The sequence below is a fragment of the Ovis aries genome, chromosome 22 (genome assembly GCF_016772045.2).
Source record: "Ovis aries strain OAR_USU_Benz2616 breed Rambouillet chromosome 22, ARS-UI_Ramb_v3.0, whole genome shotgun sequence".
Lineage (NCBI taxonomy): Eukaryota > Metazoa > Chordata > Mammalia > Artiodactyla > Bovidae > Ovis > Ovis aries.
In genome coordinates this window covers 43,091,104-43,114,090 of record NC_056075.1, presented here as the reverse complement: position 1 = coordinate 43,114,090, position 22,987 = coordinate 43,091,104, and the positions used below count along the sequence as shown (strand labels likewise).

The 22,987-nt window shown below is 45.8% G+C and overlaps 1 protein-coding gene across 2 annotated transcripts in view; it reads left to right on the top strand.

The window, feature by feature from the left end:
* CPXM2 (carboxypeptidase X, M14 family member 2) overlaps positions 1 to 22,987 on the top strand; it is a 135,754-nt gene that overhangs the window by 14,666 nt on the left and 98,101 nt on the right. For both annotated transcript variants that reach the window (XM_060404573.1, XM_004020358.6), the window contains one exon: positions 17,243 to 17,352. In XM_060404573.1, the coding sequence (XP_060260556.1) occupies positions 17,243 to 17,352 (110 nt within the window). The remainder of the gene's footprint in view (positions 1 to 17,242; positions 17,353 to 22,987) is intronic.

The following is a 22,987-nucleotide window of genomic DNA, read 5'->3' as shown; positions in this document are numbered from 1 at the left end:
ACAGAGGAGCCTGGTGGGCTACAGTACATGGGGTCTCAAAGAGTCAGACACAACTTAGCAACTAAACAACAACAACAGAAAATTACAGGGAGAGTATGATGAGTTTCAAGGTCCTCTGGAAGTTGACTCTTCCGCCATCTTGTACCTAGTTGGTTCTAACCAATTTTTGTCAGAGAGTCCCTTCTTCTACAAGGAGGTCAAACCAGTCAATCCTAAAGGAAGCCAACCATGAATATTCATTGAAAGAATTGATGCTGAAGCTGAAGCTCCAGTACTTTGGCCACCTGATGGGAAGCGCCAACTTATTGCAAAAGACCCTGGTGCTGGGAAAGATTGAAGGCAAAAGGAGAAGAGGGCAGCAGAGGATGAGATGGTTAGGTAGCATCACCAACTCAATGGACATGAATTTGATCAAAATCTGAGGGACAGTGGAGGACAAAGGAGCCTGGTGTGCTGCAGTTCATGGGGTCACAAAGAGGTGGGCATGACTTAGCGACTGAACAACAATGGCTATGTCATTCTTCTAAAGCTTGTGCCCTGCTCCCTTCCCTCCTGTTTCAGACTCACCCTGAGAGAGCCTTAGTTTTACGGGAGAGATTATGTACATGGCTGTCACCATGACTAAGGATTAGCGTCATCTGTGGCAAGTCTCCAAAATACATCTTGGATATTGTTCTTTAATAGCATATGCAGTGGTTGAATTACTGGTGTAGTCTTCGCATCTCTATAAATCTACAGCCTTTGCCATATGACTTTTCAATTTCCTTTGTAAAAGTTGAAAGCCCCTTGATTGTGGGCTGTCCATGTTTTTTGTGGAAGCAAATAGAATAAGGTGGACTGAAAAAGTGCCGTTCTGGGCTGAGTGCTTAAGAGACTTTGCTCGTTTTCATTTTCTCCTTATGCCCTGCCATCTCCATGAGAAGAATACACTCATCTAACCCACTGGTTCAAGGAGCCTAGGAGATGAGTGAAGCAGAAACAGACCCAATCTGCGGCCTGGAACTACCAGCTGAGCCCAGCTTATCTGAAGGCAACTAAGAAATAAGTGCTTCCTATGTGCCACTGGGAGTTTGTGGTGGTTTGTTACACAGCAGTAGCTGACAGATACAGTAAAGAAGATCCTCATTTTTAAAAAAGTTGCATCATGTTCTATTGAATGGACATTCCATAATTTATTTGAACTCTAGGTGATGGACATTTAGATTGTTTTCAGTATTTTGCTACTGAATGAGGAGTATTGCAATGAACTTACCATGCATTGGTTGCAGAATAGCTCCTTGGCTGACATTCAGAGCCCACCATGATTTGACCTGTTTCTGGCCTCTGTCTCCTTTTTTTCTAGCCAGATAAGAGCTTGTTTCTCAGACATGCCCTGTGCTGAAAGCTTGCTCGTGTGTTTCCTCCAAAGGGAATTGGGCAAGCATCTCAGCTGGTGATGGAGAAGCAGCTTTGGGGTCAGGCTCCACCCTCACTGGCTGTGAGGCTCCGGGCTAGTTACTATCTCTATGACCCAGTTTCCTTCTCTGTAAAGAGGGGATAATATCTCCTTTATGCATTTTTGTGGAGATGAAATAATGTGTGCAGAGTGGAGCATACACAGTAAGCTCTCAGCGAACATTAGCTGTGATTTGTATTTGCTGTCCTGGGATTTTTTTCATGCCTTAGTTATAGGAGTTGGCAGATATTTTTAAAGGATCATAAATATTGCACACTTTATTGGCCAGCAAGCAAAGTCGAGACTATTATGTCGGTATTTAAATAACCATTAAAAAATATAAAAACCATTCTTATCTCGTGGGCCATACAGACACAGATGGTGAACTGAATTTGGCCCTGATGAGGACTGTAGCTTGCTGGATTCTGCCTCAGGACTTGTTGTTGTTCAGTTGTTCAGTTGCGTCTCACTCTTTGGGACCCCATGGACTGTAGCACGCCAGGCTCCTCTGTCCTCCACCATCTCCCAGAGTTTGCTCAAACTCATGTCCACCGAGTTGGTGATGCTATCTAACCATCTCTTCCTCTGCTGCCCCCTTCTCCTTTTGCCTTCAATCTTTTCCAGCATCAGAATCTTTTCCAGTGAGTTGGCTCTTTGCATCAGGTGGCCAAAGTATTGGAACTTCAGCAACACTCCTTCCAGTGAATATTCAGGGCTTATTTCCTTTAAGACTGACTGGTTTGATCTCCTGGCTGTCCAAGGGACTTCTTAGAACTTGACAGCTGTGCTAATGCTGACTCCAGGAAGCCTGTCCTGATCACCTGTATTTTGCTTTCCTGTATCTCTTCCTCATGGTCCTGGTCCTCTCCTCTCTCACACCACAGTGATTCCTGTGCCTGACTCTTCTGTCCTGGGAGGCTGTGAATGCTTGTGAGCAGGATCTGTGTCTGATTCACCTAAGGCTATGCCCAGTGCTGGAAGAAGCAACTGGTGATCAGAATGCTGTGCTTAGTCGCTCAGTCATGTCTGACTCTTTGCCACTCCATGGACTGTGGCCCACCAGGCTTCTCTGTCCATGGGATTCTCCAGGCAAGAATACTGGAGTGGGTTGCCGTGCCTTCTTCCAGGGGATCTTCCTGACCCAGGAATCGAAGCCAGGTCTCCAGCATTGCAGGCAGATTCTTTACCATCTGAGCCACCAGGGAAGCCCTTTGATCACACCTGTTTATCAAGCACTCCGCACTGTGTAGCAGCTAGTGTTCAGGGGTAGAGAACAGGTGTTCCAGGTATGCTGAAGCTGACTGTCCATGGTCCACATCAGCGGGATGGGCTCTGCACAGGAAGTGCTCTTGTTCTGTAGGAAAGAAGCCTCTTTTCCCACCATGATGGAAGTAAGATGGTTTTGCAAAGCAGTACATGTTGTGAATGGAGCACCCTCAGCACTCTGCCTTTGGCCTGGGTTGGATGAGATTTGAGGCCCCTACCAGGTACCACTCTTAGAGATTGTGTGTGTGTGTGAGAAACTTGAGGATTTTCTTTGTATCACAGACTCATTGGAAAAGACCCTGATCCTGGGAAAGATGGAAGACAAGAGGAGAAGGGGACGACAGAGGATGAGATGGTTGGATGGTATCACCGACTCAATGGACATGAGTTTGAGCAAGCTCCAGGAGATTGTGAAGGACAGGGAAGCTTGGCATTCTGCAGTCCATGGGGTTGCAAAGAGTTGGCCATGACTGAGCGACTGAATAACAAGAACCAGTTTAAAATGGTTTCGTATTCATGGAGTATTGTTTTTTTCTTCTATTGTGTATTGACTTTCTTTAAATGACTACTTTTTGACTTAAAAAATCTATTTTGTGTGACATTAAAGAAACTTTATAGCAATTTAGAAAAATCTGTTTAAACTTGGATTATCGTTTTAAAGACCTGGAACCATGTAGGAACATAGAATGATCTGTTCCTTGAAAGTATGAAAAAACTAGGCTGTAAATTCATCTGAGCTGGACACTTTCCATAGAGGAAATTCTTTGATAATGCTTCATTTTCTTTCATGGTTCTTAATCTATCAGATTTTCTATTCTTTTGAGTTTATACTGAAAGTTTTATTTTTCAAGATAAAATTTAATATATTATATTAATATATATTTTGAAACTTGTTCATTTATTTTAGAGCAGTTTCTTCACACTTGGAGAAAAATGAGAGGAAAGAATTCCCATGTACCTCCCCTCCAGCTCTGGCTTCTGTTATTAGTAACACCTTGCATTCATGTGGTACATTTGTTGCAACTGAGTAGAGTATGGCGCTAGTGGTAAAGAACCTCCCGGCCGGTGCAGGAGACATAAGAGAGGTGGGTTTGATCCCTTTGTCGGGAAGATCCCCTGGAAGAGGGCATGGCAATCCACTCCTGTATTCTTGCCTGGAGAATCCCCATGGACAGAGGAGCCTGGCAGGCCACAGTCCATAGGGTCGCACAGAGTCAGACACGACTGAAGCAACTTAGCACACACCCGCCTTCTTATTAGCTGAAGTCTGTAGTTTACATCAGTGTTTACTCTTCTTGTTAAACGTTCTGTGGGTTTGGACAGAGGCATAAGGGCAAGTAACTGCCACACATAACGGAATAGCTCCACTGCCCTGGAAGCCTCCTGTGTTCATCCTGCTCATCCTTCCTTCCTCCAGACCTCTGGCGACCCGTGTCTTCAGAGATTTGTCTCTTCCAAAATGTCATGTGGTTGGCCTCATACAGTATGTACCCTTTAAAGAGTGGTTTCCTTCATTTAGCAATTTACATTTAAGGTTCATCCATGTCTTTTCATGGCTTGCTTGAGAGCTTATTCCTTTTGATCATGGAATAATATTCCACTATATGGCTGTACCACATACATTTGTTTTTTCATCTGTTGAAGGACATCTCCGTTGCTTCCAAATTTTGGCAATTAAGAATAAAACTGCTATGAATATTCATGTGCAGGTTTTCGCGTGAGCATAAATTTTCAGCTCATTTGAGTAAATACCAGGGATAGTGACTGCTGGATCACATGATAAGAGTATGTTTAGTCTTATAATGAGTTTTGTCCCTTCTATAGTACCCTGGTTTACCAAAAATAATCAGTGTTACCTCCCTCCCTTTTTTTGTGTATTTTCAGGGTTTTTTTTTTTTTTTTTTTTTTTGTCCATTCAGTATGCACTTTACACATTTGTTACCACATCACTATCCCTGGTATAATTTTTCTGCAGTGGTATTTCTGCTTTGTGTAGAATATTTCCTACTTTTATTGTGAAATAATACATACTTATAGAAAAAGTCCACTAAATATATGTTCCATTAACAAATATTTATAAAACCAATTCCTATGTAACCATCACCTGGCTCCCGAAGTCAAACCATTGCTAATCTCCCTATCCAGCATTTAACCCTTCAACTTTGGAGGTTACCTCCATCCCAACTTTGTTAACATTTCCTCAGCTTTCTTTATAGTTTTACCACTTACATTTGTATTTCTAAATTCGTGTGTTTGACCTGTTTCTGGAATTTATCTCAGTGCAATCGTACTGTGTACATTTCTATCACTGCTCTGCTTTCCTGGCTCATTCCATCATAGAAATACTCGGCAATTTCTTTATCTATTTTAATGCTGAAGGACATTTGACATGTTTTCAGTTTCTCTCTTTTATGAAAAGGGTTGCCAGTGAAAACTCTTACACACACATCCTGGTGCCTGTGGGCTTGAGATTCTCCCGGTGTGTGTGAAGTTAGCTGTGGAAAGGCTGGGTTCACTTGGCTGTCGAACAGATGCTCGGTTGATTTCCTCACCGATCATTTCATCCTCATTTTCCATCAGCATGGTGTGGGGCTGCCATGGTTCCACATCCCCAACAGCTATTGTGTGATCATACTTTTCTATTTTGCCAATCTGTTGCTGTTGTTTAGTCACTAAGGTGTGTCCGACTCTTCTTTGACCCCAAGGAACATAGCTTGCCAGGCTCCTGTTGTTTCTGGAATTCTCCAGGCAAGAATACTGGAGTGGGTTGCTATTTCCTTCTCCAGGGGGTCTTCCCAACCCAGGGATCGAACTCATATCTCCTATGTTGCAGGCAAATTCTTTACCACTGAGCCAGCAGTGAAGCCCAGTCTACTGGGTGTATAATGGTAATTCATTGTGATTTCATTCCATTTCCCAAGTACTAATGAGTTTGAGCATCTTTTCACATATTTATTTATCATTTAAATATCTTTTTGGATGAAGCTCCTACTGAATTTTTTTCTTATGAATTTATCCATTCAAGTATGAATTTTGACTTTATATTGTTTGTCCCAAATATATTCTTTCTTTTGTAGCTTAATTTTTGTTCCTATGGACTCTTTTAATAAATGGAAATTCTTAACTATGATGTAGTCAAATACATCAATCTTCTTTATGGTTGCTACTCTTTATATTGCTTTCTAATGCTTTAGTATACCTTTGTTCTCTTTCTCATTTAGGTCTTTATGTACTGGGAGTGGATTTTGTTTGTTTGTGATATGAGACTGAAGTTCAGTTTAATTTTTTTCTTGTAAGTACCTAAAGGGAACAGTCATTCTTTGCCCACTGTTTTGCAGTGCTACCCTATGTGCTGGATATCAAGAGTCTATATATGCTTGGCTTTGTTTTTGGGCTCAGTTCTGTTTTTTATCATTAATTCATTTTTATACTCATCCATAAAATACCTCATTATTATAGCTTCATAGTGAATCTTGATAACTGATAGAGCAGAACTTTGTTATTCTTCAGTAGTTCTGGTTACTCTTGATTCACTGAGTGTGTGACTGTACACAGATATTTCCACCATCTAGTCAAGTTCTTTGGGCTTTCCTGGTGGCTCAGACAGGGAAGAATCTGCCTGTAACGTGGGTTACTCAGGTTCGATCCCTGGGTCAGGAAGATCCCCTGGAGAAGGGAATGGCTACCCACTCCAGTATTCTTGCCTGGAAAATCCCATGGACAGAGGGGCCTGGCAGGCTATAATCCATGGGATGGCAAAGAGCTGGACATGACTGAACAACTAACACTTTCACTTTCACTTTTTCAGTCAAGCTCTTTACAACCTTCCCTGGAATTTAGACTCAAGTTGCATTAATTCCAGAAAATCAGTTTGGAGAGGATTTACATATTTACATTGAGTTTTCTAATCCATGAATGTGATATATCTCTTTATTTCTTAGATCTTTTAAAATATCTCTCAATATATGGGTCTTCTATATTTTTAATAGATGTATTCTTAGATGCTCTTCTGTGATTCTTTTAATTTCAGTTTTCTGATGCTTTATTGATAGTGTTACAGGAGTACAATTGATCTTTGAATGTTGATTTCATACTTGATAACCTTGCTAAAGTCTTATTAACTATAAATTTATTTGCATATTAACTTAGATTTGGGTACAAAAATCAGTATATACTAAATAATGACAATTTTCTTATTCTTTTCCATTTTTTGAGGTTTTTATTTATTTTCCCCCTACTGCATTGGCAAAGACCACAGTTCAAAAATAGTAGATCTTTGTATGTTTTAATTATGTCTTTGGATTTTTAGTTTTCTTTGTTTTTTCCCCCAGCATGTCTTTTTTTTTTTTTTTTTTCTGGCAAATGCAGGCCTTGTCTCTTGCACAGCCTTTTCGCTTTCACATAGTCTGGACTTCTGTGGTGCCAGCTTCTCCCCTGGCTGCTGGCTCCTAGACAGTCAGACCCAACGGAACTCATGGGGAATTCTAGTCACCTCCATACGCTGTTGGCAGTGTTGTTCTTGTCCCCACACTCAGACAATCACACCTGCCCCTGCATCCTGTCCAGTTGTGTTTTAAGGATTTCTGATCCAAACAGTTGTGAAAACGTGGCTAGGGGGCGAGGTGAGCACTTGGCCACCTCAGAAAGCCACGTCTGGGCTTTAGAGATAGGTGTCCGATTTTCTAGTTACTGCAGACCCGGGCTTTCACGAATAGAGGCATGCAAGAGGGCTGAAGGGTTTTCTGCCCTTCCTGTGGTCATCTGCATTTTTTCCTCACTTGTCTCCACTGCAGTCACATATGGTGAGTGCCCTTCCACCTCTGGCATTAGGTTGAAGCATTGTTGGGGGTCTTTCCTTATCTGCATCTTTATAGGTTTTTAGGATGGGTTTGGGAGAGGTTGCAAAATTTTAAGCTGGAGTTCCCCAAAGTCTGTGATGCCTGTACAGCTGGTGGCTTTATCAGTAAATAACCCTGAACACATTATGAGAAGGTTTTTCCTTTTGATATCCCTTAAAAAACTTTTAATTTGAAATAGTTATAAACCCACAGGAAGCTGCAAACAAATGGGCCTTATGCAACCTTCAGTGCTGACATTTTGTGTAACTGGCACAGTAACAAAATCTGGCCATTGGTATTGCTGCAATCCCCAGAGCATGTTCAGACTCTGCTAGTTATACATGTACACACACACGTGTGTGTGTGCGTGTGGTCTGGTGCAGTTGTGCCCTGTGTACTTTCATTGAAGTGAATGCCGCAGATCCAGACAGTTCTGTCACCTTAGTGCTTGCTGGTGCCGCCCCTTTGTACTCACACCCTTCCTCCCTGAGTCCCTAACTCCTCAACCACTGATCTGTGCCCCATTTCTGTAAGTTTGTGTGTTTTTTTTTAAATAACGTTAGATACATGGAATCATACAGTATATAGCTTTCTTTTGGGGGGAGCAGTTTATCCTTTCAGCATAATTCTGAACTGGATACATAGACTTACTTTTGTATTAATACGTTGTAATGAACTTTCCAGGTGGCATTAGTGGTAAAGAATCTGCCTGCCAATGCAGGAGATGTAAGAGACGTGAGTTTGATCCCTGGGTCAGGAAGATCCCCTGGAGGAAGGCATGGCAACCCATTCCAGGATTCTTGCCTGGAGAATCCCTATGGACAAAGGAGCCTGGCAGGCTACAGTCCATAGGGTTGCAAAGAGTCGGACATGACTGAAGCAACTTGGCAAGCACTCAGTATTTTGTAATAGACAAAAAAAGCTAAGCTTGTTAATAAAAAATATTATTGATGTGTACCATGCATGCAGAAAAGTCTAGGAATCATAAGGGCATAACTCACTGGTTGTCACCTACACCACTCTGATATAATGAGAATGCACCATTGTAACTGTCATTTAGATCGGAAATAGAATGTGATCAGAATCTCTGAGACTCCTTCTCAAAGATAACCACTGTCAGAGATGATTTTTACCTGTTTTGAACTTAAATGCATGCATTGTATGACTCATACGTTATATTCTCTTTGTGGCTAATTTCTTTCAGTCAGTATTTTGTTGATGAGATTCATCCATATTATGCAGAGCTATGGCTCATTTGTTTCCATTATAGTTTTCTATCGCATGACTGTGCTATGCTGTGCTTAGTCACTGACTATCCCACGATTTATTCATTCTCACATTAGCGGACATTTGACTTGTTTTCAGTTTTTAGCTATTACATATAGTTCTGCTGGGATCATTCTTGCATGAGTCTTGGCATATGCAAGAACATGTTTTCTGTTGGGTATATACCTAGAATTGCTTCCCTGGTGGCGCTAGTGGTGAAGAACCCACCTGCAGTGCAAGAGACATAAGAGGTGAGGGTTTGATCCCCTGGTTGGGAAGATCCCCTGGTGCAGGACACAGAAATCCACTTCAGTATTCTTTCCTGGAGAATCCCCATGGACAGAGGAGCCTGGCAGGCTATAGTCCATAGGGTCACCATGAGTTAGACACAACTACGTATCTGGATACAGCACAGGGCATGAGTACCTGGAGCAAGTAGTCCCAGAGAGTTTTCCAAATTGGTTGTACTGGTTAACACTTGTGCCAGCAGTCTTGCTTCATTTCTGCACCAACATCTGATAGTACATCTTCCTTGTTGTTCAGTCCCAGTCGAGTCCAACTCTTTGTGACCCCATGGACTGTAGCCTGCCAGGCTTCCCTGTCCTTCACCATCTCCAGGAGCTTGCTCAAACTCATGTCCATTGAGTCAGTGATGCTGTCCAACCATCTCATCCTCTGTCGTCCCCTTCTTCTACCTTCAATCTTTCCCAGCATCAGGGTCTTTTCTAATGAGTCAGCTCTTCTCATCAAGTGGCTAAAGTACTGAAGCTTCAGCTTCAGTATCAGTCCTTCCAATGAATATTCAGGACTGATTTCTTTTAGGATGGACTGGTTTGATTTCCTTGAGGTCCAAGGGACTCTCAAGAGTCTTCTCCAACACCACAGTTCGAAAGCATCAATTCTTCAGCTCTCAGCCTTCTTTATGGTTCAACTCTCACATGTATCCAAGACTACTGGAAAAACCATAGCTTTGACTATACAGATCTTTGTTGGCAAAGTAATATCTTTGCTTTTTAATATGCTGTTTAGATTTCTCATGTCTTTGCTGGGTGTGTACTGGTATCTCATTGTCATCTTAATCTTCAGCATTCTCCTGAAGGCTAATGACTCCTGTTTACTCACCTTTAAGACATCTTCTTTCGTGAATGCCTCTTCAGCTCTTTTGCTCATTGTTCTTATCAATAATAGAGGGGTTTGTTTTTTTTTTTGGTCTGTTTGCTTTTCTTAAAAATATTGTGGATGTGAGTCTTTCATTATACATTTGCATTGTTGTCGTCGTTCAGCCACTAAGTCCTGTCTCTTTGTGACCCCATGGACTACCGCACACCAGGCCTCCCTGTCCCTGACTGTCTCCCAGCGTTTGCCCAAGTTCATGTCCATTGAATCGGTGATGCTGTCCAACCATCTCATCCTCTGCTGTCCTAGTCTCCTTTTGCCTTCAGTCTTTCCCAGCATCAGGGTCTGGGCACCGCATGGCTCATAGCTTTGTTGAGTTATGCAAGCCCCTTCGCCAAGACAAGGCAGTGATCCAGGAAGGGCACACATTTACATAGTAAATACCTTTTTGCACTCTTTGGCTTTCTTTTTCATTCGGTACTCGTGTCTCTCTTAAATCTGATGTAGAACAATCGTCACTATTTCCTTTCTTACTTTTGTTTATGTTTAAACCACTTTTAAATGTATACAAAGATTATGAATTTATTTTTTTGTGTTATTTTGTAGCAATGAAATTTCTTTTGACATTACATATTTCCATTAAAATTACTTGACATAAACAGAAATTAAGTAATAGTAATTAATTAATAATGCATAGAAGGATTCATGAAGATGATACACAAGGGACTGAGGTTTGAGAAAAGCTTTTTCAAACCAGTAATTTCTTTTTTGGCTTTATAAGTGATATGTAAAAAGTAGACTATTAATTTTCCATAACGGTGCAGACACAGTGATTGTTAGTTCTGCTGGACTGTAATACACATTCATTCATTTACACAGGAAACATCTATTGGGCTTTGGGATTCAGTGATGAGAACTCACAGTTTCTGCCCTGTGATATTCAGTGTGGTTTGTATCTTTTTTAGCATGAGAGGGGTAGGTGTTGAGAGAGGAAGTGTCTGGAGGCTTTGCAAGTGGGACCACCACTGATCTGAGGTGGGAGCCTCTAGACCGCTGTGGCTCTGGGCAGGCTCCAGGTGTGAGAGGCTTCCACCCGCGTGAGCTGATACCCTTTCCCTGAGAGTTTCCTCTGCTTCTCCCCTGGGGCCTGGGAAATAGAATCCTGGGGACTGAGTGACTTGACTTTCACTTTTCACTTTCATGCATTGGAGTGTTCTTGCCACTCCAGTGTTCTTGCCTGGAGAATCCCAGGGATGGGGGAGCCTGGTGGGCTGCCGTCTCTGGGGTCGCACAGAGTCGGACATGACTGAAGTGACTTAGCAGCAGCAGCATAAGAAAACCAACTCACTGGAAAGACCTTGTTGCTGGGAAAGATTGAAGGCAAAAGGAAAAGGGAGCGGCAGGGGATGAGATGGTTAGATAGCATCACTGACTCAATGGACATGAGTTTGAGCAAATTCCGGGAGATAGTGAAGAACAGGACAGCCTGGTATACTGCAGTCCATGGGGTTGCCAAGAGTCAGACACGACTTAGCGACTGAACGACAGGAAGGAAACACCAGCCAACCAGGTTCTGAGGGTATCAGAAGATTCACTTGGGAACTTTAAATTAGGGCCTGGGCCCTTCTGTAGTCCCATGGATCATGGTCTCCGGGGAGCGGTCTGGGCGTCTTTCCCCCGCCGCCCCAGAAGATTTTTCTTCCATGATCATGGGATTTTGTTTTAACTGGAGGATAATTGCTTTACAGTGTTGTGTTAGTTTCTGCCGTGCAGCAGCGTGACTCAGCTGTGACGTCGCTTGCTGTTCTTTAGTCACTCAGTCGTGTCTGACTCTTTTGTGACCCCATGGACTGTAACCCACCAGGTTCTTCTGTCCATGGGATTTGCCAGGCAAGAATACTGGAGTGGGCTGCCATCCCCTTCTCTAGGGGATCTTCCCAACCCAGGGGTTGAACTCGAGTCTCCTGTACTGCAGGCAAATTCTTTATCATTGAACCACTGCTGCTGCTGCTAAGTCGCTTCAGTCGTGTCTGACTCTGTGCGACCCCATAGACGGCAGCCCACCAGGCTCCCCCGTCCCTGGGATTCTCCAGGCAAGAACACCGGAGTGGGCTGCCATTTCCTTCTCCAATGCATCAAAGTGAAAAGTGAACCACTGGGAAGCCCAAATCAGCTATGAGGATCCATATATCCCCTCCGTATTGAGCCTGCCTCCCACTCCACCGCCCATCCCGCCCCTCTAGGAAGAGCACTGAGCTGACCTCCCCGTGCTGCACAGCAGCTGCCCACTAGCTAGCTGTTTTACATACACTACTGTGTTTATCAGTGCGTCTCTCAATTCTTCCCATCTTCTCTTGCCCCCACCGTGTCCAGTGTCTCTCTTCCTGCCCTGCAAATAGGTCTGTCTTACAGAGTGAAGTAACCCAGAAGATTCTGGTGTTGGCTCAGGGTGAGAACTGCAGTCTTGAAGAGTCCAGAAGTCAAGGAGGAGCTTTCCAAGGGTGATTAGATAAGGCTGGGATTAGCTCCTTTGAAAGGCTCTGAGGGAAGCATCCCCCTTGGGAAGTCAGCGGCTTCTGAGACAGGCAAAGAGCCACTGCAAATACTTTTTCTCCAGTGCACCAAGCTGGGCCTCCGAACTCTCACTGATCAAAGAGAATGTTAGGCTCAGAAAGGCGAAGAAAGGAATGTCCTAAGTCGGAGCTATTAGGTTTATAGGCGACCACGAAAGCAAAGTTCAGGATGGCTGTGAGCTGGCCCCTGGCAGTGCCCTCGAGGTCTTGGAGAACTCTTTGCTCTGTTTCCAGCAGACACCACTGCAGGCCAGAAAGCCTCGGACTCAGCTCCCCTCTGCCAACTGGTGAAGCCTGTTTCAGCGCTACTTCCTGTCTTGCATGTGACCCTAAATGCCTTCACAAAACTTGCATTTGTATCACATTCTTGAGTTTCCAAGTCAAAGAGAGGTGGTGCAAAGACTGTGCCTGGCATTTTAGGTCACACTTGACTTTCAAATTCTAGCTCAGGCACTTGTGTGCTCACTTAGTCCTGTCTGGCTCTTGGCGACCCCCTGGACTGTAGCCTGCCAGGCTCCTCTGTGCATGGAATTTTCTAGGCAAGAACACCGGAGTGGGTTGCCATTCCATCCTTGAGGGGATTCTCTCAACCCGGGGATCGAACTGGTGTCTCCTGCATCTCCTGCATGGGTAGGTAGATTCTTTACCACTGAGCCACCTGGGAAGTCCAGCCGCTTAGGAGCTGCTTAACTCTGTAAGCTTCTTTGAGTCTCTGTTTGTGTGTAGAACGGGGATGGTATTGGCCATCTCTCATGGTCCTTGTGAAGGTTAAATGGCAAAGTGTCTGCAGAGGCTCTGGCTCACGGTGGTTGCTTGCATTGCTCCCAAAGTCACTATCCTTTTAAAATAATTTTTCTGACTTGACTTTCATAACGGCCTTCCCTCCAGACAGATTGAAGGCTTGGGAAGGGGATGTTGGAATGGATGTCCCCGACTCCGAATTCCAGCTTCTACACTCTGTTCTGACTGTGCCCTGTAACTTCTAGGTCACAGATTAAATGCCACGAGCACTTCTGATTTGTTAGAGAGCTGGTGTATGCATGTGGTAATCGTCAGGGTGATAATAATGAATCTTTGCCATACCGCATGTGCTAAGTCACTTCAGTCGTGACTCTTTGAGACCCTATGGACGGTGGCCCACCTGCAGGGCTCCTCTGTCTATGGGATTCTCCAGGCAAGAACACTGGAGTGGGTTGCCAGGCCCTGCCAGGGGGTCTTCCTGACCCAGGGATCGAACCCGCATCTCTTATGTCGCCTCCATTGGCAGGCAGGTTCTTTACCACTAGCGCCACCTGGGAAGCATGCCCTAGTGGTGATGTCCATTTTGTAGAGTGGCTGCAATGCAGAGAATTTTAGTTAGGGACAGATTTGATTGAACGCATGTGCGCTAGTTGGAGGGGAGGTGTAGAATGAGGCAGAGGGTCCCCGCTTTGCCCACCTCCTGGGCATGGAGCACAGGCCTGGGAGGCAGGGTCCCCCATTGGGCACAGGGTGTTCTCAGAGAGTGGCATTGCCTGGAAGAGAGAAGTCAAGTCATCTCTGATGACTGTCACTCTTCCCTCCAGATTCTGACACATCTCCTGTCTCTAATTAATATTTTCCTAAAGTGTTCTTTTCACACTTTTTAATTTTTTTAATGTTCTCCTCACCCACATGCTTCTCAGGATAAGAGTCTTTTTCCTCTTAGAAATAACACAAATGTGATTTGATGACAAAGGGTGTTGTTTGTTTTTAGAGGAGGAGCAGGGAGCTTTCTGGAGGGCTCTTCAGGGGCTGCTGCTGGAGCGAACTGGCCCAGGAGTCCTGGCTGAGTTACAGTCAGAGCTGCTTCAGTGCAGCCTCGCTGGGGCCTTAGATCCACAAGGGCAGGGTGAGGAGCTGGGAGTGCACTTCCCATTGATTTCAAGCACTCTTTAAACCTGGTAATTACCTCCTCCATCGATATTATAATCTTGATGATAATACCAACATGTTGCACTCCAGCCAGGATGCCAGCGCTCTGCCTGGCCTTGGTTCTGATGGTGGAGATTTAAATTAGGCTTGGAAACACGAGCATTTCCTCCATTTATTCGGTCCTCAAGGCGGCACTCCTGGCTTTCTCAGAAATGTTTTCTAAAGATAGAGGAAAGTCCTGCTTGTCGTGTGGTGATATCACAATTGACAGCTCTTTGGATGGAGCCGAATGTATCTTTGAGAATTTAGAGCCAAAGGAGTTCTTGCCTCTTGCTCCAACTTTGCATTGCTTATGGAGTTCGTGGTGGGCCGAGTCGACTGGGCTCTTTTGTGGAGAGTCCTTGCACAGGGGGCACCCGGCTCTCATTGTGCTGCTTGATGTCTGCGTGTCTGTGTGTGTTTGTGTGTCTGTCACTTTATTCCAACAGTGTGTTTTTCAAGAATCTGAGGTTATGATGGGAGGTGGGTAAATTTTCTAAGCACTTGTCTGAAGATGCCCTTTCTTTTGGTGGCGGGTGGGGGGCAGGACAGTATTTGAAAAATTTTTTAAACTTTTTATTTTATATTGGAATATAGCCGATTAGCAATGTTGGGATAATTTCAGGTGCACCGCGGAGTGACTCAGCCATACATAAACCTTTGTCCATTCTCCCACAAACTCCTCTCCCATCCAGGCTGCCACATAGCATTGACCAGAATTCCCTGTGCTGTACAGGAGGTCCTTGTTGGTTATCCATTTAAAATATAGCGGTGTGTACATATCTGTCTCAAACTCCCTATCTATCCCTTCCCCCCATCCTTCCCCTCTGGTAAACATAAGTTCATTGTCTAAGTCTGTGAGCTTCTGTTTTGTAAATGAGTTCTTTTGTATCATTTCTTGTTAGATACCACATATAAGGGATGTTATACAATATTTATCTTTCTCTGTCTGGTTTATGAAGATGTCCTTTTGATTGTTGACAGATAGTGGGTTTCCCGAGGCCTTTGTCCCAGCAGTCACCAGTGAGAAGCCCCGTGTTAGGATGATTGTCACTCTCTAATCTCTGGGGAGTCATGGATAAGACAGGAATTGTGGCTGGGATGGGTCCTCTCAGTTCCTTTCTGTCCCTTCTGCCCTTCTGGAGTCCCCTTTGAAGATGGCTGATTCATCCTGTGGGTTTTCTTTGGCTGCTCACTTACTGCCTTTGGGGATGTGTTAGCAGCAATCTCTTACTGTGTCCAGGTCCAGGCAGCAACTGAGCGGCTGAAGTCCCATAGATGTCCCATCAAGGACCAAGAGGTGGCCTTTGCTGGTGGCTGGGTTTCTTAATCATCTGCATTGCTTTCTTTCCCCTTATTGTTCCATGTTTTGAGTGAGTTCAAGGGGGAAGGACAGCTTATTTTTGCTTCTGTTGGATGTTACATGGACCTGCCAAAAATCTTGAGAATCACCACGGGGCTACCTGAAGCCTTCCAAGTCTTCAGGCAGCATGGAGCAGGTGACGAAATGTCACCTCCCTCGTGCTCTTTACCTTGCTGGTCATTAGTACGCTGCCTCTTTGTGCCAAGCCTCTCTACCAAGCCTCCTGGTAGATACGGGCAGAGGAGCAGAGTGGCATCACTTCAGAGCCTGCAGCTGAGACCCTAGAGACTAGGATGTGAAGTGCACTCTGTTGCTGGCAAGGATGCCATGGATGGTTCAGCTCAAGTCTTGGGGCCTCAGTTTCCTCTGCTGAAAACTCAAGGGGAGGACTTGAAAGGATCTCAGGTCCTGGCAGGTCTGAATTCCTCTGACTGCAGTACATGGGCCAACTTCCTTACCTGGCGCCTTCAGAGCATCTCTGCGGTCAGTGCGTTGCCAGCCTCCTTCAGCATCCCAAGACCAGAAGGGCCTTGCCCTGCAGGGGTCTGTCATGGATGGACAAACACCTCCGCGTCCCCAGGTGTTCCCGGGATCCCCAGGAGGCACTCCCATCTCAGGAGTGACCCACGGGGCTTTTCAAAGTTGTTATGTTACATCAGGGATTTCTGATACTTCTTATGGAAGTAGATTTGTTCATTTCTACTTCCAACTGTTTCTTTCCTTTCCCCAGAGTCAGGTGTGAAGGGGAGAGCATCACTTGGTCATTTCCAGCCCCGTGGCAGGGTGGGTGGTGAGACCAGCAACCCAGGAGTCAGGAGGCCCCAGAGCTGCTGTTAAAGCTCATATCCGCAGGGACAATGGGCTGGACTGGGACGATGGCCAAGGAGCTGCCCACGTGCCAGCGTCGTATTCTAGGAGCAGCTTGGACTAAACTGTGTTGAGTAGCCATTCTCGGAATTACCAGTTTTGCTAGGAATGGAAGGCAATAGGGTTGTTTTTTTTTCCCCTCTTTCTGTTGCTGTGTTCATTAGTATGCACGATACAAAGGCCAGAGTTGCTGAAGCAAAACCATCAAGTTCTGATTAATTTGCAGAACTCAGCTACGGAATCGCTCTGATATTTCTAACCAATAATGCTCCCTGGCTGAGTCACTCAGCAGAAGGATCCTTAATTGGAAACAGCCTCAGACAGTAGCAAGGAGAGCATCAGACAGAGGAATATTAGGGCAGAAACATCCAGAGAGGAAATGCCGACCAGAAAGAAAACTGGCATAACGTGGACGGCTGAATCGACAGTGTTTGTCCGGAAACACCAGGCGTCCCAGGGAGTGGGGCTGACACAGAGCTGGAGTTTAGGGGAAAGACAGAGAAGCGGGTGGCCAGATTTTTCAAAATCAGAAAGTTCGTTTCTGTCCATATCTGTCCTTGTTTTTAATGAGCCTTGTCCTTTCCAGGTTGCCCACCTCTTGGTCTGGAAACCTTAAAAATCACAGACTTCCAGCTCCATGCATCCACTTCCAAGCGCTACGGCCTGGGGGCCCATCGGGGGAGACTCAACATCCAGGTACCCACACGGAGGGGAGGATTCAGGCTGCACTGCTAGTGGCTCTGGCCACCGACATGGCGAGGGTTCATTGAGCTTGGGGCAGGCTCCGTGCCTGGCATTTAACACGAATCAGCTCTAGTTCTCACGCCAGGGAGGAGCTTGCTGCTTAATCCACATTTTACAGAGAAAGAGTCCTGAGACTCAGGACACGTGTCTTCTCCAGAGACTGGTTGGTGAAACGGATGCTGCCGGTTCCTGGGCCCAGCCTGGACTGACTCCATGTGATCTGTGTGGAAAGGACACGTGGGGACACTGGCCACCTGTGACCGTGGGCAGGCAGTGACCTTGGTCCTCTCTCGCCTCCCGGCCCGTGTTTTTCCGCCACTCACGCCTCTTCCAGGCTCTTCTGTGGCTCCTTCTGCCGTGTTCTGCCAGCTCAAGCCCTTAGTGGCGCTCATCATTTCTGGCCTCCCACCCTGAGGCTCAAAGGCCTCTGTAACTTTGGCCCTTGGTGCTGTCCCAGTCCTACTCCTGGAAGGTGGGGTCGTCCTGCCTCCCTTTCTGCACCGTGCGCTTCTGGGCTGCAGGCCTTTTCCCAAGCGGGGCCCCTGCCTGCAGCTCCCTGCCCGCCACTTTGTCCAAGCAGTGTAAACCCTGGTTCATCCATGGCTTCACATGCTTGCGCTTTTCTAACGTCATACGTGTAGCCGTTAAGCATTGCAGATTTATTCTCCTTGAGTCCTGGAGGACAGACATCTTACTGGGCTCAAATCAAGGTACGGGCAGGACTGCGTTCCTCCTGGAGGCTCTTGGGGAGAATCATTTCTTTTCCTGGTCCCGCTTCTCTAGGCATGTGCATCCCTTGCTCGTGGCCCCTTCCTTCCTCTAAGCCAGCGATGGCAGGTCGAGTCCCTCTCAGGCTGCCATCTCTCTGGTTCTCCCTTCTGTCTCCCCCTTCCACTTTTCAGTTCAGTTTAGTTGCTCAGTCGTGTCCGACTCTTTGTGACCCCATGAACTGCAGCACGCCAGGCCTCCCTGTCCGTCACCAGCTTCCAGAGTTTACTCAGACTCATGTCCATCCAGTCAGTGATGCCATCCAACCATCTCATCCTCTGGCATCACCTTCTCCTTCCGCCTTCAATCTTTCCCAGCATCAGGGTCTTTTCAGCTTTTAAGGACCTTATAAGTACATTGAGTGCCTCTGGATGAGCCAGGACCATCTCCCAACCCCAAGCAGCCTTGGCTGCCTCTGCAGCCCTCGTTTCCCTTTGTCACAGAACCTTGAGGATTCACAGATTCCAGGACGAGCATGTGGACATCTTTGTGGGGCAGGGGCATCACTCTGCCAACCCGTCTCAGATGCCTTTTCCCTCCTCCTCCAACTCCAGCCGATCCACCCCTTCTCAGCTTGGCATTTGATCTGTGCCATTCTGTGCGTTTCTCCAGGAACATAGTTCCCTAATATTTTTGCAGTCTTTCCCCAACTGATGTGTAACTGTGGGTGGTTTGCAAACCCTTTGGTAGATGTACCATCTTAGCCAGCCTCCTGGGAGGGAGGTGTTCCTTTCACACCCACAGTGGGAGACCATCAAGGTTGCACTCAAAGCTTCCAGGTGGCGGAGCTGACCTCTTATTTCCCCAGTGGTCACTGTAAGCATGCCGCAGGTGGCTGCCATGCAAGAGTGGATGAGCCCTCTTCCCAGGGAGCCCCTGGGCTTGATGGGGGGACATCTGAGTGGAGCTCTGACTCCAAGCTCTCTTCCTTCCCCTTAACCACATCAGGCCTCATCACTGCTTCTTTAGTTCAGACAGATTCGGTAATATGAACTTTCATGAAATCTAAAGTTGTTTTAAAAATATCCATTAAAAAAAAAAAAAAAACCCCAAACAGCTGTTAAAATATTTGGGTGTGTATTGCTAAACACTGTTTTACCAGTGGGTGAACTTTCAAAGTTTAAGTAGGAGTAACTGTTAATAATCCGAGGGCCCCCAACACCTTGCATGGGCCGAAGCCCTCCAAGTAAATAAAGTCAGACCTGAGCAGGGCTATATCCAGATGGGAGTGGGGCTGCCTCCTGCATCACTCAGAGGAGCTGTCATGTGGTGTCTCTGATTCCCTCTCTAGAAATGAAGTCATCCTTCATTAAAGAAGAAGCGTTCACATTGATAGCCCAGCTGGCCAAGAATCTGCCTGCAATGCAGGAGACCTGGGTTTGATGGCTGGGTTGGGAAGATCCCCTGGAGGAGGGAACGGCTACCTACTCTACTATTCTGGCATGGAGAACTCCATGGACAGAGGAGCCTGGCAGGCTATAGTCCATGGGGTCACAAAGAGTTGGACATGACTGTGTGACCTGGATGTTCACATTGATCTACACTTTCGATCAGAAGTGGAGAGGCCCAGCTAGTCCTATATTTGTGGGGTGAGGGTGGAGGATGGAAGCTGTGTGCTTCCCAGTGAGCTGAGTGGACAGGTTGACTGTATCCTAGTCAGGAAGGCTGAGTTCAGACTTGGCCTCGACACTTAGAGATTCTGGGACCTTGGAAATAATTACCTCCCGTCTCTTGAGCCTCAGTTGTCTCATCAGAAACGTGGGAGTCTATAGCACTCAGTGGATTCCTTGAACAGTGAAACTGGGTGATTCATAGTCAGTGAAGTCAAGTGTGATTTATCCTTGGTGGCTGAGTGGCAAAGAATCTGCCTGCTAATGCAGGAGACACAGGTTTGATCCCTGGGTCAGGAAGATTCCCTGGAGAAGGAAATGGCAACCCACTCCAATATTCTTGCCTGGAGAATCCCACACACAGAGAAACCTGGTGGGCTCAATGGTGTCTCGAAGAGTCAGACATGACTTAGTGACTCAACAACAGCAACAATTTTAAAGCATTTACTGGATTATCTCACTCCTCTGCTGAAGCTGTGAGGACCCCTTTGGTGGGTTCCACCTTCCAGAATCAGTGCCACACGAAGCCTGATTGCGTCCTGACAGGTGCCCCGGAATGCATCTTCCCACACATGGAGGTTGAATGCAGTTTAAAAATAACTACATCTGGTCTCACATCTGAGTATTTGGTAGGCGTGTCAAGCTAATGGGATTTTATGTGTGAGAAACAGCAAGGTTTTGGCATTAGAAACTATATTTAAATGCATTTAGCACAGGAGGTGAGCAAGGTCAGTCCAGCCCTTCGCTGCTCTGGCTCCGTGGGCGTGAATGTGGTCCACTCAGAAGGCAGGCTCGGCGTGGACCCTGGTCCTCCTGCTAACGAGCTGAGGGGCTTTAGGCAAGATGCTCACCTTTGCTAACTTCTCAGAACATGAAGATTAAAAGGAGGAAGAAAGAGAATTGTCCTCCTTGATTCTCAAATGCCGTTTTCCTTCCCATTAGATCCATTTCCTCACCTGACCATTTCGAAGTGCCCTTTATGTGTCAGAACTGGGTGGCCCTAAAAAAAGGCAGAGGAAAAAAGTTCCTGCTTATTCCTTTTCCCCAAGATGCCTCGGTCTCCAGCAAGAAGACTAGGAATCAGCTCTGATCTGGTGCTATGCTGGGTGCTTTACCTGTTTCGTTTATTCCTTGACATGAGACAAGGACTATTATTTTTATCACCTCTGTCTCTAAGAAAGCAGCTACATGGATTGGTAGAGTAACTTGGTTAAGATTTCTCAGGAGAGGAAGGATGTGACTCCAAGCAGCTTTAAACTTGGAGCTGTGGCTCCCAACGACCCCATAAAACAGCCCCAACCAACAACTAAAGTGTTCTATGCCCCTCTGGATGCTTATTAAGCCGTGTGCCAGTCTCTCTTCTGACTTTTATCTCACGTTGATTTACTGGGGGGTTACCTCCTCAGGTCGTGTGAATCATGTTTGTCCGAGATTCCCACACTGTGTGGGCACCGTGTCTGCACATATGTGTGTGCCTGGTGCAATGTGGCTGCCGAGAACGGTGGCATTATGACCCAGAGGTAGCGTTGGTCCATGTACCAGTTTTGCCAGTACCTCAGTGTCTTATGGGACCAGCTACCTGCCCTGACCCCAGGGCACTGTCCACACAGCTGTGGGCAGAAGCCTCTGAAGAACTCAGTCCTGTCCATGATGCTCGTCACTCGGTGCTACTCTGGCTCAGGGTGGCCATGTGGTTCATCCTAGGCTGTTGGCTGCTCAGGTCCTTTGCCCATTTAGCTGTTGTGCCCACAACCCACCAGCTTCCATACTTCCTGACACCCTCTTCTATCATACTGCTTTCACCGTGTTTTTTTAAGGTCAAGTTCTATCATTTAATGATAGAGTTAAATGATATTAAAATTTTTCAAATTTAAAAATGTATTAAAATTTTTATCTTAGCAATTTAACGTGTCTCCTTACCAGAACTAATTTTTTTTTTTAGAATTGATTGAGTTCTTTTGTTCTTCTGATTACAGATTTGCATAGATTTTGAGCCTTATTTTTTCCTGTGAGCTTGGTTTTTATGAGTGCAAGATTTTGCAGACTATGAGCATTCACTGGATTGCATTTTCCACGTTATAGCAGAAACACCCGTCTCTGTGGTAGTTCGTTGGAGAGTGCAGTGCAGTGCAAGTCCTGTCCGACTCTTTGCCACCGTGTGGACTATACAGTCCATGGAATTCTCCAGGCCAGAATACTGGAGTGGGCAGCCTTTCCCTTCTCCAGGGGATCTTCCCAACCCAGGGACTGAACCTAGGTCTCCTGCATTGCAGGCAGATTCTTTACCAACTAAGCTGTAGTTCATTGGGGGCTGCTATAAAAACATGCCATACACCAGGTGGCTGATAAACAACACAGGTTTATTTCTTACAGTTCTGGTGGCTGGAAAGTTCAAGACCAAGGTCCTGGCATATTTAATGTCTGGTGAGGGCCTGCTTCCTGGTTCCTAGATGACTGTCTTCTATGTTCTCAGGAGGTGGAAGGGGAGTTTCTCAGGGTCTCTTTTAGAAGAACACTAATCTCAACTCCTGGGTGAACACCGGGAGATAGTGAAGGACTGGGAGGCCTGGGTGCTTTAGTCCATGGGGTTGCAAAGGTTGGATAGGACTTAGTGACTGAACACAGCAATCTCATTCAAGAGGGCTCCACCTCTGTAACCTGATCACATGCCAAAGGTCCCTAAAACTATCATCTTGGAGATTAGGTTTCAAGATATGAATATTGAGGAGACATATGCGTTCAGTCTATAGCATTCTTTTTCCTCATTTTAAGCATAAGACTTCGATAGATTAAAAGCAGCTTCTAATTCGACTTCTAAATTCTCCTTTTTGCAAGTGGAGTTTTGCTTGTGTCAATTTAATAATATAAGCTCAGAGGAGAAGCCCAGGTTTACGTTTCACAGGTATACTGGACAAGAGAGAGTTTTAGGAATTCAAGGGAGGGGTCCAGTTCATCAAAATAGTCTTCAGTTCAGTTCAGTTCAGTCGCTCAGTCCTGTCCGACTCTTTGCAACCCCATGAATCACAGCACGCCAGGCCTCCCTGTCCATCACCAACTCCCGAAGTTCACTCAAACTCACGTGCATCAAGTCAGTGATGCCATCCAGCCATCTCATCCTCTGTCATTCCCTTCTCCTCCTGCCCCCACTCCCTCCCAACATCAGGGTCTTTTCCAATGAGTCAACTCTTCCCATGAGGTGGCCAAAGTAT